Source organism: Belonocnema kinseyi, chromosome 9, assembly GCF_010883055.1.
Source record: "Belonocnema kinseyi isolate 2016_QV_RU_SX_M_011 chromosome 9, B_treatae_v1, whole genome shotgun sequence".
In the NCBI taxonomy this organism is placed as follows: domain Eukaryota; kingdom Metazoa; phylum Arthropoda; class Insecta; order Hymenoptera; family Cynipidae; genus Belonocnema; species Belonocnema kinseyi.
Window position 1 is genome coordinate 124,169,637 of NC_046665.1, and position 13,475 is coordinate 124,183,111.

General features: G+C 23.6%; 1 protein-coding gene across 6 annotated transcripts in view; it reads left to right on the forward strand.

The window, feature by feature from the left end:
* LOC117179509 (androgen-induced gene 1 protein-like) overlaps positions 1–11,883 on the forward strand; it is a 95,282-nt gene extending 83,399 nt beyond the window's left edge. For 5 of the 6 annotated variants that reach the window (XR_004467928.1, XM_033371381.1, XM_033371382.1 and 2 more), the window contains one exon: positions 11,781–11,883. Coding sequence is in view for 4 of the 6 variants with exons in the window: in XM_033371381.1 (XP_033227272.1) it covers positions 11,781–11,833 (53 nt within the window). In the remaining 2 variants the exon portion in view is untranslated. Of the gene's footprint in view, positions 1–6,329; positions 6,725–11,780 lie in introns of those variants that run through there. The other variant, XR_004467929.1, reaches the window with a different exon arrangement.
* Positions 11,884–13,475: the final 1,592 nt, after the last annotated feature.

Genomic DNA, 13,475 nt, shown 5'->3' on the forward strand with positions numbered 1-13,475 from the left:
TATTATTCAAATGTAAGAAATTAATTTCATAATTCGCGGACTCACTTTAGAAATAAAAAATAGTGTAAAGGTGCACAAATTTTTAAAAGAGTGTCTTGTGCCATTGAAAAGTCTTTATTCTTTGTTATGTTTGTAAATTTATATAGGGGGTACTGGTACACACTGGACAATACTAATTTTATCATACTTAAAATCGTTTCAATGCAGTCTTGTAATTTTTTACAAGTTCTATAATCAAATTACTTATTGTATGAGACTATTAAAGGCCGATTGTATTATTAAAGAATAAAAAATAGTGCATATATTGCCTAAATTAAAAAAAAGAGTGTCTTGTACCTTCCTAAAGTCTCAATTTCTTGTTATGTTTGTAAATTTTTATATGGGGTACTGTTACACGTGGGGTACTGGTACACACTGGACAATGCTAATTTTATCCTCCCAAAAATTGTTTTAATGCACTCTAATAATTTTTTACAAGTTCCATAATCTAATTACTTATTATAAACACAAGCATTTGAGTCCACTGATATTTTTAAAATTAAAGAAACTAAATTCATAGGCCTCGGACTCAATTTAAAGATCAGGAATAGTGTATGAATCTTTATTGAGGGTACTGGTACACTTTGGATAATGCTAATTTTATCCTACTAAAAATTGTTTAAATGCCTTCTAATAATTTTTTACAAGTTCTATAATCAAATTACTTAGTGCAAACAAAATGATTAGAGTCCACTTATATTATTTAAATTTAAGAAATTAAATTCATAGTTCGCGGACTCACTTTAGTCATAAGAAATAGTGTAAATGTTTCACAAATTTAAAAAAGAGTGTTTTGTGCCTTTGAAAAATATCAATTTTTTGTTATGTTTGTAAATTTATATAGAGGGTACTGGTACACACTGGGTAATGCTAATTTTATTTTAATAAAAATTGTTCCAATACACTCTTGTAATTTTTTCCAAGTTCCATAACTAAAATGCTTTATGTGTAAAACTATTAGAATCCACTGCTAATATTAAAAAATCAAAAATAGTGTAAATGTTTCACAAATTTAAAAAGGAGTGTCTTTGCTTTCGAAAAGTCTCAATTCTTTGTCATGTTTGTAAATATTTATATGGGGTACTGGTACACATGGGGTACTGGTATACACTGGATAATGCTAATTTTATTATGCCAAAAAGGTCTTTATTGCACTCTAATAATTTTTTACAAGTTCTAAACTTAAATTACTTATTGTAAATTATTTAAAACTTTATTTTTTATTTCAAAATTGAATTATTTTATTGAAAATTCAACAATTTTATTAAAAATTCATACTTCTTAGTTGTAAATTCGACAGTTTTGTTGAAAGTTCTTCTTTTTGGCTTGATAAATCGACAATTTTATTAAAATTCGGTTTCTTTATTCACTTAAAAATTGTTTTAAGTTGAAAGTTCTACTATTTTTATGGACATTCATATTTTTCGTTTCAAAATGTATCTCTTTCTGCAGAAATTTCATCTTTTTTGTTAGAAATCTAACAGTCTGGTTAAAAATTAATCTGTTTCAGTTCAGAATTAACTTTTTTGTTGAAAATTTACATTTGTGGGCAAAAATTCAACTGTTTTGTAGGAAATTCGTATTTACTGCTCGAAAATTAAATAGTTTGGTAGAAAATCTAATAATTGGGTTAAAAATTGATGTATTTTTCCGAAAATTCTTCTTTTTTTGGTAGGAAATTAATTATCATGAATAAAAAATTAATCTTCTGGATTAAAAAATTAATTGTCTTGTTTAAAAATATTTTTGTTTGTAAGTATTTCAGTTAAATTTGCATAATTTTAGTTGAAAATTCATATTTTCTTCTTTACTAACAAATTTCTTTATTAAAAATTCAAATGTTTGGGTGAACATTATTTTTTTTATCAAAAATAAAATTTTCCAGTTAAAAATTAATCTGTTTGAATTTAAAATTAACTTTCAGATTAAAAATTTACATTTTCCGGGATAAAAATTCAACTTCTTTGTAGAAAAATCTTATTTACTGCTCGAAATTTTAAAAGTTTGGTACAGACTTGAACTATTTGGTTGAAAATGGATGTGTTTTGTTAAAAATTGTCTTTTTTGGCAGAAATATAATTTTTTGTTTAAAATATACTTTTTTGGATCAAAATTAATCTTTTCTAGTTAAGAATTCAAGTATTTTGTTGAAAATTCATTTTTATTGGTTAAATTCAACTGTTTTATATGTTAAATTTATTTTTTTTTTAATATCAATTTTTACATCTTTCTTTGTAAATTCATATTCCTGGATTAAAAATTCAACTTTTTACTTTTTAAAATATTTTTTAAACTGAAAATTAAACTATTTTGTTGTGAATTTAACAGATTGGTTGTAAATTAAGTATTTTGTTTAAAATTTATAAAATATTGGGTTGAAAATTCATCTTTCTTATAGAAAAATTATCTTTTTGACTTGAAAATTCCAAAACTCGGTATAAAATTCAAATATTTGGTACAAGCTTAAACTGTTTTGTATACAATTCTTTTTTTTCATTTAAAAATAATTCTCTTTAATAAAAATATTCTCACACTATTTTTTGTAAAAAATTGATCTCTTTTATTTTAAAAATACCATTATTTATTTGAAAAAAATTTGAAACCGACAAAAAATTTAAACTAAAAATTAATTAGAAAAAAATTTAGACTAACATCACATCCAATGTTTAAAATATTAAGTTTGAAACGTTATATAATTTGTTGAAAATTCTGCTTTATTTTGTAGAGAATTTAACTAGGTGGTTAAAAAAATATGTATTTTGTTGAAAATCCGTCTTCTTGTTAAAAAAATCGACCGATTGGTTAAAACTGTGTTTATTTTGTTGAGAATTATTATTTCCAGGTTTAAAATGCAACTATTTTCTAGAGAATTAGTTTCTTTGACATGAAAATTACACATTAAAAAATTAAAATTACAAAATTATACAAAATTGAGATGAAAATTATTTTTGTAGAAAATTCTTTTTCATTTGATTAAAAATTTAATTATTTTTACTGAAAATTTAACTATTCAATTTTTGGTTGAAAATTGATATTTTTTTCTTGAAAATACAACTATATTGTTGAAAATTCATGTATTTTCTTTAAAAAATCGGATAAGACACATTTCATCTAATACATTTAAAATAAATTAAAATTTGAATTCTTCTTTAATCTCTTGGATTAAATTATTATCATTTTTTAATTTCCAAGAATTTTCTAGTCAAATAATTATTTTGAAAATATTAGCATTATCCAGTATGTGCAAAATTTCGTGGGAATGAATGGATCAAAAGGAAAAAATATTGAAACTTACACAAATCGATTATTTAAACAATTTTCTTCCTTTTCATTGTTTCTTACCGCTTCTTACTTTTTTAAATTATCCGGAAAAAATTTGGGGTTTGGAATCCGAAAAAAGTAAAACAAAAATTGAAATTGATTAATATCTTTTATTTTGACTTTAGATTTTTAAATTACATTTTTTTTAATTACGAAAAAATATCCTATTAATTAAAAATAATGACAAATATTTTTTGTAAGTGAAGTTTTTGCTAGTAAAGAATATTGAAAAATTAGGAATTTATAAAAAAAGTCTTGTTTAATTTGTAAATTTTTTTAAATGCACAAGAAAATTTTTTTTAGATTAAGTTAAATGCACACATTTTGATGAAAAAAAGTTGAATATTTCGAACATGTAATTTCTTCAGATTGAATAAAAAAGAAGCATTTGGTTTTTATGAAAAAGAAAATTTCTCTTGAAAAATGTGCATTTAACGCGATCCTATTTTTTAATTTTTTTAAATGATCAGATGTGTTTATATTCACAGTCAGAAAATTTGACACAACAAATTTTACATAATTTATAACTAATATTGATTTTTTTGAAATTTTAAATCTAAAACCCGAACCAAACATCAGACGTCTAAAAATATAGTTTTTCTGTGATTTTAATCGTATAAATAATATTGCTAATAATTTGATTTCAAATAAAAAAATTTAGGAAAAATGGTTAAATTTCAATAATTTAAAGCTTATAGTTTCATCAGCATTCAATAACTGAAAATTAAATTACAAAAATTATTGTTTATGTAATTATTTGTGACAAGTTAAAAAATTTTATTTAAAATAATTCGTTTTCTTTCATAATATATATTTTAATTCTTAAAATAATTGAACTTTTTTCCAGAAACCTTGTTTTTGGCACAACTATCTTAACCGATTTATAAATGCTTTTTTGATTTTTGTGGATATTAACACACTCCCGTACCTTGACATTATCCAGTTTTTGAAATTTAATAAATTATTTCCTTCAGAATGTTTATATTTTTGCAAAGGCGCAATTTACAATTAAAAGTTATATTCTTTGGTTAATACCACAGTTGCAATATCATATAAAATTGTACTATAATTTTTTTAATTATATAAAAATTCCTGAAAGCAAAATTGTATTTTTACCACAGTGTGACAATGAAAAAATTACTTTCGTATACATTTTTATCCGGGTGTCTACTCAAATTCTTGAATTAAAAAATTAATTCTGTCAAAAATACAATAGTCACATTTTTGGTTGAAAAAATTAACTTTCCATTAAAAACTAAAACAAATTTTCAACCGAAGTGACTTATTTTCAGCGAAAAAAAAACAGTTTTTTCACTAAAAAATACGATTTTTGAACCAAATACATGAATTTTCAGCTAAAAATTATAAATTTTAAACGGAAAATGGAATAATTCGATTTTCAGTTTAAAACATTAATTTTTTACTAAATTAATTAATTTTGAACTAAAAAAGCAATTAATCTTTAACCAGAAATGAAATAGCTAAATTTTTAGCTAGAAAACAAAATTTATTTTTCAACGAAGCTAATAAATTTTAAATATTTAATCGAATTTACAACTAAGCAGAATAATTTCTGCTAAAAAAGATGTATTTTCAACAAAAGACATTAATTTTTAAATACAATGCATGAATTTTTAACTAAAAATTATCAGTTTTCAACTAGAAAATGAATATTTAAATTTTCTCCTAAAATAAAATTATTTTCAACCAAGCTAATTAATTTTCAACCTAAAACATAAAATTTTAAAGAAGAAGATTAATTTGCTACCAAAAACACGATTTTTAAACTAAATATATGAATTTAAAACTAAAAAGACAATTTTTAAACAAATATTTCAACTGTGGACTAAAAAACATCAATTTACAATAAAAAATTAAAGCTAAATTTTCAGTCAAAAAAAATAATTTTTAACCAAACTGATAAATTTTTAAATAAAATGATGAATCTTCAAGTGGAAAAAGATGATTTTTCAACCAAAAAAATTGAACTTTTTAATAAGAAATATAAATTTTCAAACAAATAGTCAAATTTTGAACTAAAGAATTAATATTCTTTGCGTTAGTTTTCAAACTAGAAGAATAATTTTTTTCAAAAAAGATGATTTTTCAACAAAATACACCAATTTGTAGCGAAATATTTGAATTTTCTGTTAAAAAAGATTAATTTCCAAACTAAAATGATGAATCTTTAACTGAAATTACGTCAAAATACATGAGTTTTAAAATAAAAAAATATAAATTGTCAACCAATAATTAAATAGTTAAATTTTTTTAGTTGAAAAATTTCATTTTTTGTAAAGAAAAATTTAATTTTTTCAACTAAAAAAATTAAACTATTGAAATTAAACTATTAAAAATTAAGCTATTCAATTTTTCAACAAAAATTGAATAGTTAAATTTTTAGTTAAAAGAAATAAAAAACTGGCATATTTAAATTTTCAGTTATAAAATTAGGTTAAATAAAGCTACTTTTACAAATAAAAAATTGATGTTATTCAATTTTATAAAGCATTTATTTTTAATTAACGCTCTCGAAAAATTTCCTGAATAAAAAAAAATTCTCTGACAATTCTAGGTTTTCTAGATTATACAGACAGCCCGAACTGTATAATTTAAATAATCATAAAAAAATTGTATATAATTTTTCAACTGCGATATTAACCAAAGAATACCAGATTCAATTATAAATTGCCAAATCAAAGAACGAACATCAAGATTCTCAAAGAAATTTATTATTGAGAGTCAGCGATTATTATAAATAAATTATTAATAAATAAAAACCAACGGCGCTTTTAAATTATATTTTTGCTCTTGTATTAAAATGCATGGATTTTATGCACAAAGCCTTTATTGTTTTATAATGCATGTCCCCTAATTTGGATTCACGTTAGCAAAAAAAAAATAAAGAAAAGAAAATCCCTTTTCCAATATTTTGCACAAAACTAAAGTTAAATTTGTACGGGAAACAGGTAAAAAAAAATACCTAGCAGATGTAGAGATCCCAGTTTCCAAAACGTAGATGCGACAAACAAGAAGAGGACTACTTCAAAGGTCAAAAATACTCCCAAAGAACTTCGAGTCCTTGTAAGAAGAAATTCGGCTCGTCCTTAGCGAATAAGTAATTATTATAAAAAATTAGGATATGAATCTCAAGCATTTTCCGAGATATTTTTACGAATATCATTAAGTTTTTGCGACGCAAGACAATCAAAAATGAGATGACATTTTTTACTCTTTTTAAACAGAAAAAGATTATCTACAATTCCCCTTTCACTGCCTCATTCTTTGTTTCATTAACCAATTAAATGTTTAAACAATTTGAATAATTTATACGTTTAACGGTGTAGGCATTTTTCAATAAAATAATTTTTTATGCAATTTGAACCCGAGAGTTCAATTTTTAATCAATTCCATAAATTTTATACCAAATATTTGATTTTTTAATCAATTTTTTTAACTTTAAAAACAAAAGGACGAATTTTCTAGAAAGAATTTGATATTTTAAAGCAGAATTTAATTTTCAACCAAATAGTTAAATTTTTATTTTAAAAAATGAATGTTCTACAAAGTAGTTCAATATTTAACCAACAAGTTGAATTTTCAATGGAAAAAAATTTGCTAGTCAAGAAAATTTCAGTCAAATTGTTCAATTTTTAAGCCAAAAAGACGAATTTTCTACAAAACAGTCGATAATTTAACCGGAAAATGTGAATTTTCACCAAAAAAGTTTATTTTTAACGAAAAAGGTAATTTTAAATATTAGTTTTTCAAACAAAGTTTCTTTTTTTCAATATAAAAAATCGATTTTCTACCAAAAATATGAATTTTTAACAAAATACGGGAATTTTCAACCAAGAGAATTAATTTTTTTTATTAAAAACTTTGCATTTTTAGTAACATATATGATTTTTTATCCAAATAATTACCTTTTCAATCAAAAAATTATCAGGAATATAGTTTAATTTTCCAGCACAGAAATGATTTTTTAACTAAAATTATTGAAATTAAATACATGAATTTTTAACCAAATAGTTTAATTTTCAAATAAGAGGATTAATTTTCTACCAATATTTACAATTTCAGTTAAAAATATTAATTTCTTAGCAAGAAAAAAACGAAATAACTACAAAATAAATTTAATTTTCCACCAAAGAATTAATGAATTTTTCCAAAAATACGATTTTTGAACAAAATGCTTGAGATAAATTTTTAACAAAACACATAAATTTTCAATCAAATGGTTCATGTTTCTACAAAATTCATCAATTTTCGAGCAGAAAATACGAATTTTCTACAAAACAGTTAATACTTTAACCGGAAAATGTGAATTTTCAACATAAAAAGTTGATTTTCAACATAAAAAGTTGATTTTCAACATAAAAAGTTGATTTTCAACAAAAAAGTTGATTTTTAACAAAAAAGTTAACTTTCATCAAAAAAATTAATTTAATGAACAAATTTTATTTTCAACAAAAAAGTTAATTTTTAATCGAAACTGATTAGGTTTGAACCAGAGAACAAAATAGTTTAATTTTCAATTTGGAAATGTATTTTAGTGAAGAAAAGAAACAAATTTCAGCTAAATTTTTGAATTTTCAATGGAAAAAAAAATTTGTTAGTTAAGAAAAGAAAATTTCAATTAAATTTTTCCATCTTCAAGCCAAAAGACGAATTTTCTACAAAACAGTTGATAATTTAACCGGAAAATGTAATTTTTCAACATAAAAGTTGATTTTCAACCAAAAAAGTTAACTTTCAACAAAAAAGTTAATTTTAAACAAAAAACTTAATATTCAACAGAAATGTTGAATTTTCAACGGAAAAAATTTTTTTGCCAAGAAAAGAAAACTTTAGTCAAATTTTGCACTTTTCAAACCAAAAAGACAAGTTTTTTAAATAAAATACATACATTTTTTAACAAAGAGGTAAACTTTATGCGACATTGTTAAATTTTTTAGCCAAGAAGACAAATTTTCTACAAAACAATTAATTTTTTTATCAAAAAATTAAATTTTCAATTAAGAAGTTAAATTTCCAAGCAAGTTTATCCAAAAATATGAATTTTTTAAAAATTTCTTGATTCCTCAACTAAAACAGATTAATTTAAAACCAAAATTCTATTTTTAACCGAATAACTGATTTTATACCAAAAAGACATATTTTTAACCAAATACATTAATTTTCAAACAAATGGTAAAATTTTTAATCAAGAATATAAATTTTCTACCAAAAAGTCGGACTTTTAACATAATACGTGAATTTTCATCCAAATAATTGAAATATCAATTAAAAACGATAAATTTTTTACCAAAAATGGAAGTTAAATTTTCTGTTACAAATTTTTTTTTAACCAAGAAAAAACGAATTATCAACATAATAGTTAAATTTTCCACCGAAGAAATGATTTTTTAACTAAATTAATGAATCTTCAACTAAAATTATAAATATATAACTAAACAAAGTGATTTTTCACACAAAAATTCAATAGCTGCTATTTCAATTTCCAAAATTTAATTTTAAATCGAAGGCAGTTTAATTTAACAAAAAATTTGCCTTTTTAACAAAATACTTTTAAATGAAAAATTGATTACTGCCAAAAAGATGAATTTTTAAAAAAATGCAGGAATTTTCAACCAAGAGGATTAATTTTCTACCAAAGACGTTGAATTTTCAGTAAAAAAAGTGATTTTTTTATCAAAATAATTGCATTTTCAACTAAAAAAGATAAATTTAAAATTGCAGTTGAAAATATTAATTTCTAATCAATACAAAAACGAAATAACAGAATAGATTTAATTTTCCCCCAGGAATTAAGTAATTTAACAAAAAATACTAATTTTTAACAAAATAATTGATTACTTAACTGAGCTACAAAATATTTGATTTTGCAAAAAAAAAATGTTTTCAACCAAATAGCTAAATTTTCGTTAAGAAAATGAATTTTCAACAAAGTAATTCAATTTTCAACCAACAAGTTGAATTTTCAACCAAATTTACCCAAAAATATGAATTTTTGAAAAAATGCTTGAATCGTCAAATAAAACAGATTAATTTTCAACTATAGTTCCTTTTTAGCCAAATAATTGGTTTTATACAAAAAAGATGAATTTTAAACAAAATACAATAATTTTCAAACAAATAGTTAAATTATTAATCAAAAAGAAGAATTTTGTACAAAAAAAAGTTTCACTTTTCAAAAATATGTGAATTTTCATCCAAATACTTGAAACTTCAATTAAAAACGATACATTTTTTACCAAAAATGTATGTTAAATTTTCTGTTAAAAATATTTTTTTTACCGAAAAAAAACGAATTATCAACAAAACAGTTAAATTTTCCACCAAAGAAATGATTTTTTATCTAAAATGATGAATCTTAGACTAAAATTACGAATCTATAACCAAAAAAAAATAAATAAAATTAGTTTTTCAACTAAAGTTTCTTTTTTTTCAATAAAAAATATTTTCAGCCAAAAAGATCAATTTTAACAAAATATATAAATTTTCAACCAAATAATTGAGCCCTTAACTGAAATACATAAACTTTTAACAAAATGGTCGAATTTTCTACCAAGAAGATTAATTTTTTACCAAAAAAAAAAGAATTTTCAACAAAATACGTAAATTTTCAATCAAACGTTTCATGGTTTTACAAAATTTTTTAATTTGCGAGCAGAAAATACGAGTTTTCTACAAAACAGTTGATACTTTAACCGGAAAATGTGAATTTTCAACATAAAAAGTTGATTTTCAACAAAAAAGTTAATTTTCAAATAAAAAAATTCACTTAATGAAATAATTTCATTTACAACAAAAAGTTAATTTTTTACCGCAACTGATTACGTTTGTATCAGAGAACAAGATAGTTTAATTTTCAATTTGGAAACATATTTTAGTGAAGAAGGGAAAAAAGTTTCAGCCAAATTTTTTAATTTTCAATGAAAAATAAATTTCTAGTCAAGAAAAGAAAATTTCAATTAAAATTGTTTAGTTTTTAAGCCAAAAAGACGAATTTTCTATAAAACAGTTGATACTTTAACCGGAAAATGTGAATTTTCCCCAAGGAAGTTGATTTTTAACAAAAAAGTTGAATTTTCAATGGGAAAAATTTGTTAGCAAGAAAAAGAAAACTTTAATCAAATTTTTTAATTTTCAAGCTAAAAATACAAATTTTTAAACAAAATACATTAATTTCTAATCAAACAGGTAAACTTTGTAGGAAATTGTTACATTTTTTAGCCAAAAATTTTAAATTTTTATAAAAACGGTTGAATTTTTAACCGGAAGATGTGAATTTTCAACAAAAAGGTTAATTTTGAACCGAAACAGATTACTTTTGAACCAGAGAGTTGCATTTTTAACCAAAAAACATGAAAGTTCCCCAGAAAGAGATGGATTTTCAAACCAAAAAGATGAGTTTGAAATAAAAAAAATTTTTTAGTGAGTAAAGAAAATAAATTTTAATCAAACTGTTGAATTTCAATCCAATAAGATGAATTGTGAACCAAAAAATTAAATTTTCATCCAAAAAGTATGACTTTAACAAAATTTTTGAATTTGCAACAAAATACTTCAATTTTGAATAAAAAAAAATAATAATTTTTAACCAAAAATAGTTGGATTTTCTTATTTGGCTCTATTAATTTAGTTAAAATTTACGTGAAAACACTTGAAACTATTTTTTCAAATTATGTCTTTTGTTTTGAATATTAACCCGAAAAACTGAACTTTGTAGTGTTTGTTCAAATAAAAACAAAAAGAAGTTAAAAAACATACTTTTCTACCAAAATCTCTAATCGGTCAGACTTAAAAATTATTCGAATTGTTTAAACATTTAAAAGGTCAAACGGGGAGCGCTATTTCATATGTGTACATAAATTTGTCTTCCAACAATGCCTGTTTATATATTTTTTATTAATTTTCTATTTCTGAATGCTGTGCTATGTATGTAGTGTACTCGTCTTTGTACAGAACCTTGAAGATAAATTTGCATCGTGTATATGTATATATTTTATTATATCTTAGGTGATAAAATTACTGGTGCTTTTTTTTTCAATTCCGTGCATATTCTGTGCCGTCTTACACTTAAGTGATCACATATTATCAACAATTCCCGAGTAAATATTTTTAAAAAATTGTTAATTGCTCTAAATTCTTTTTAGACTTGTATTTTAATATCCAAGTACAAAAAAGAAGAAAAAACTGCACTTGGGATTGATGAAATGAATCTGTATATTATTTCTAGAAATAAAAACAAAATCTATGTAGTAGTATTTTTGTCGTCTTTATTCCTACATTGGTGTTGGCACTTCAATGGATTGCATGTTTGAAAAAATGTATTTCGTGCAAGAAAAATCCCGTTTTGAATGAGAAATCTCTACCAAATCAACTGTGTCACTAAAACCTTTTTTTTATTCCAGGAAATATTCGAAAGACTTTGAGTAAGGTCGGTAAGAAGAATAAGTCGAAATGAAGAACTGGCGGTCCAGTAATAGTAAATAATAATCAAAACGCAAAAAAAAAGTACATTCGATATTGACTTTCTACGTCCGATGCAGAAAAATTTACTAAAGATTTCTGTTACCGACATCGAGACAGTTCTAGATATGAAAACGTGTGTCCGTGTCCGTGCTAAGTTTCTAGAACTTTAGCACGGACACGAACCACTTTCGCTCTCAGTTTCTAGAAATTTTCCGGAAAAGTTCTAGAAACTTAGCACAGACGCGAACCACTTTCGCTCTAAGTTTCTAGAACTTTTCCGGGAAAGTTCTAGAAACTTACCACGGACACGAACCACTTTCGATCTAAGTTTCTAGAACTTTTCCACGAAAGTTCTAGAAACTTAGCACGGACACGAACCACTTTCGTTCTGGAATTATATCGAAGTCGGTAGCATGTCGGTAACAGAAATCTTGCGTTAAAACTCTCCTCACTTATCTACTTAAATCATAGGTCAACACTTAATTGTAATCAGAGCTGGAAAATTAAAAATTGTAGGCGAATTTGAAATACTTCAATGCCTCGGGATACAAAATCAAATTTCCAGTTTAAATTGACTCCCAGCTCTGAGAATAGAGAAGTAGAAGAATTGTAAAAAAGTTTGTTACGTTTGATAAAAATTAATCTTGAACCACAACTGTATCAACTTCATTAGATAGAGATTTAAAAACGTCTTTTGTACAGCAATTTAACTTGTACTTGATTCTATTACATATTAAAAAAATCTTCTTTATAAACATATTTTTTATTCCATCTCATATAATGGGCATGTTATATAAAATTAGAAATTATGTTGTTAATTAATAATATAAAAATTTAAAACCAAAGAAATCAGGATTTTCAAGGAATTCAGAATAATCAAAGAATTCGCAGGGTGGTGAAAAATCCAAAATTTATTCATTTTAAAAAAATAAAAATAAAAATTTATTGCCAAATTGTCCAGGAATTTGATCAACTGGGAATTTATTATTTATATATTTGAAAATTAAACTAGATGGTCAAAAATGTATGTACTTTTTGAAATATTTACCTTTTTTGTAGAAAATTAATCTTTATGGTTCAAAATTATCAGTTTGATAGAAAATTGATCTTTTTTTTTTAATTCAACAATTTAAATGAAATTTGTCTTTTTTCATTGAAAGTTCAACTATTTCGTTGAAAATCCACATATTTCGATAAAAACATTTTTTTCTGTAGAATTTTTTTTAAAGAAAATTTAGAGGCTAAACTTACAAACTAAAAATAACGCTGAGATTTTGAACCGGGGACTAAATGATCTCAAGGTAAAAGAATTGTCTGAAACAAAGAAAAAGGGATGCGAAACCAAAGACATAAAAAACGGCGTGTTGAAAGGCGTATTTCAAATATGGTCAGGAGTAGACTGTGAATTACATGGTAAACAAGGAGTAGGTCTGATTTTGAGTGAAAGAGCAAAGCAGTATCTCGGAGACCATGGTTTCGTATCTCCCATACTGCTGTGGGCTAGAATGAAAGTAGGAATCAGAAGACTATTTATCATACGAGGGTAGTTCAATAAGTCCTTAGAATTACCAACAGATGGCGCGCGAATCGCTCCAAATCATCTGTTTTCAGTCAGCACCACTCCCGACTAGATA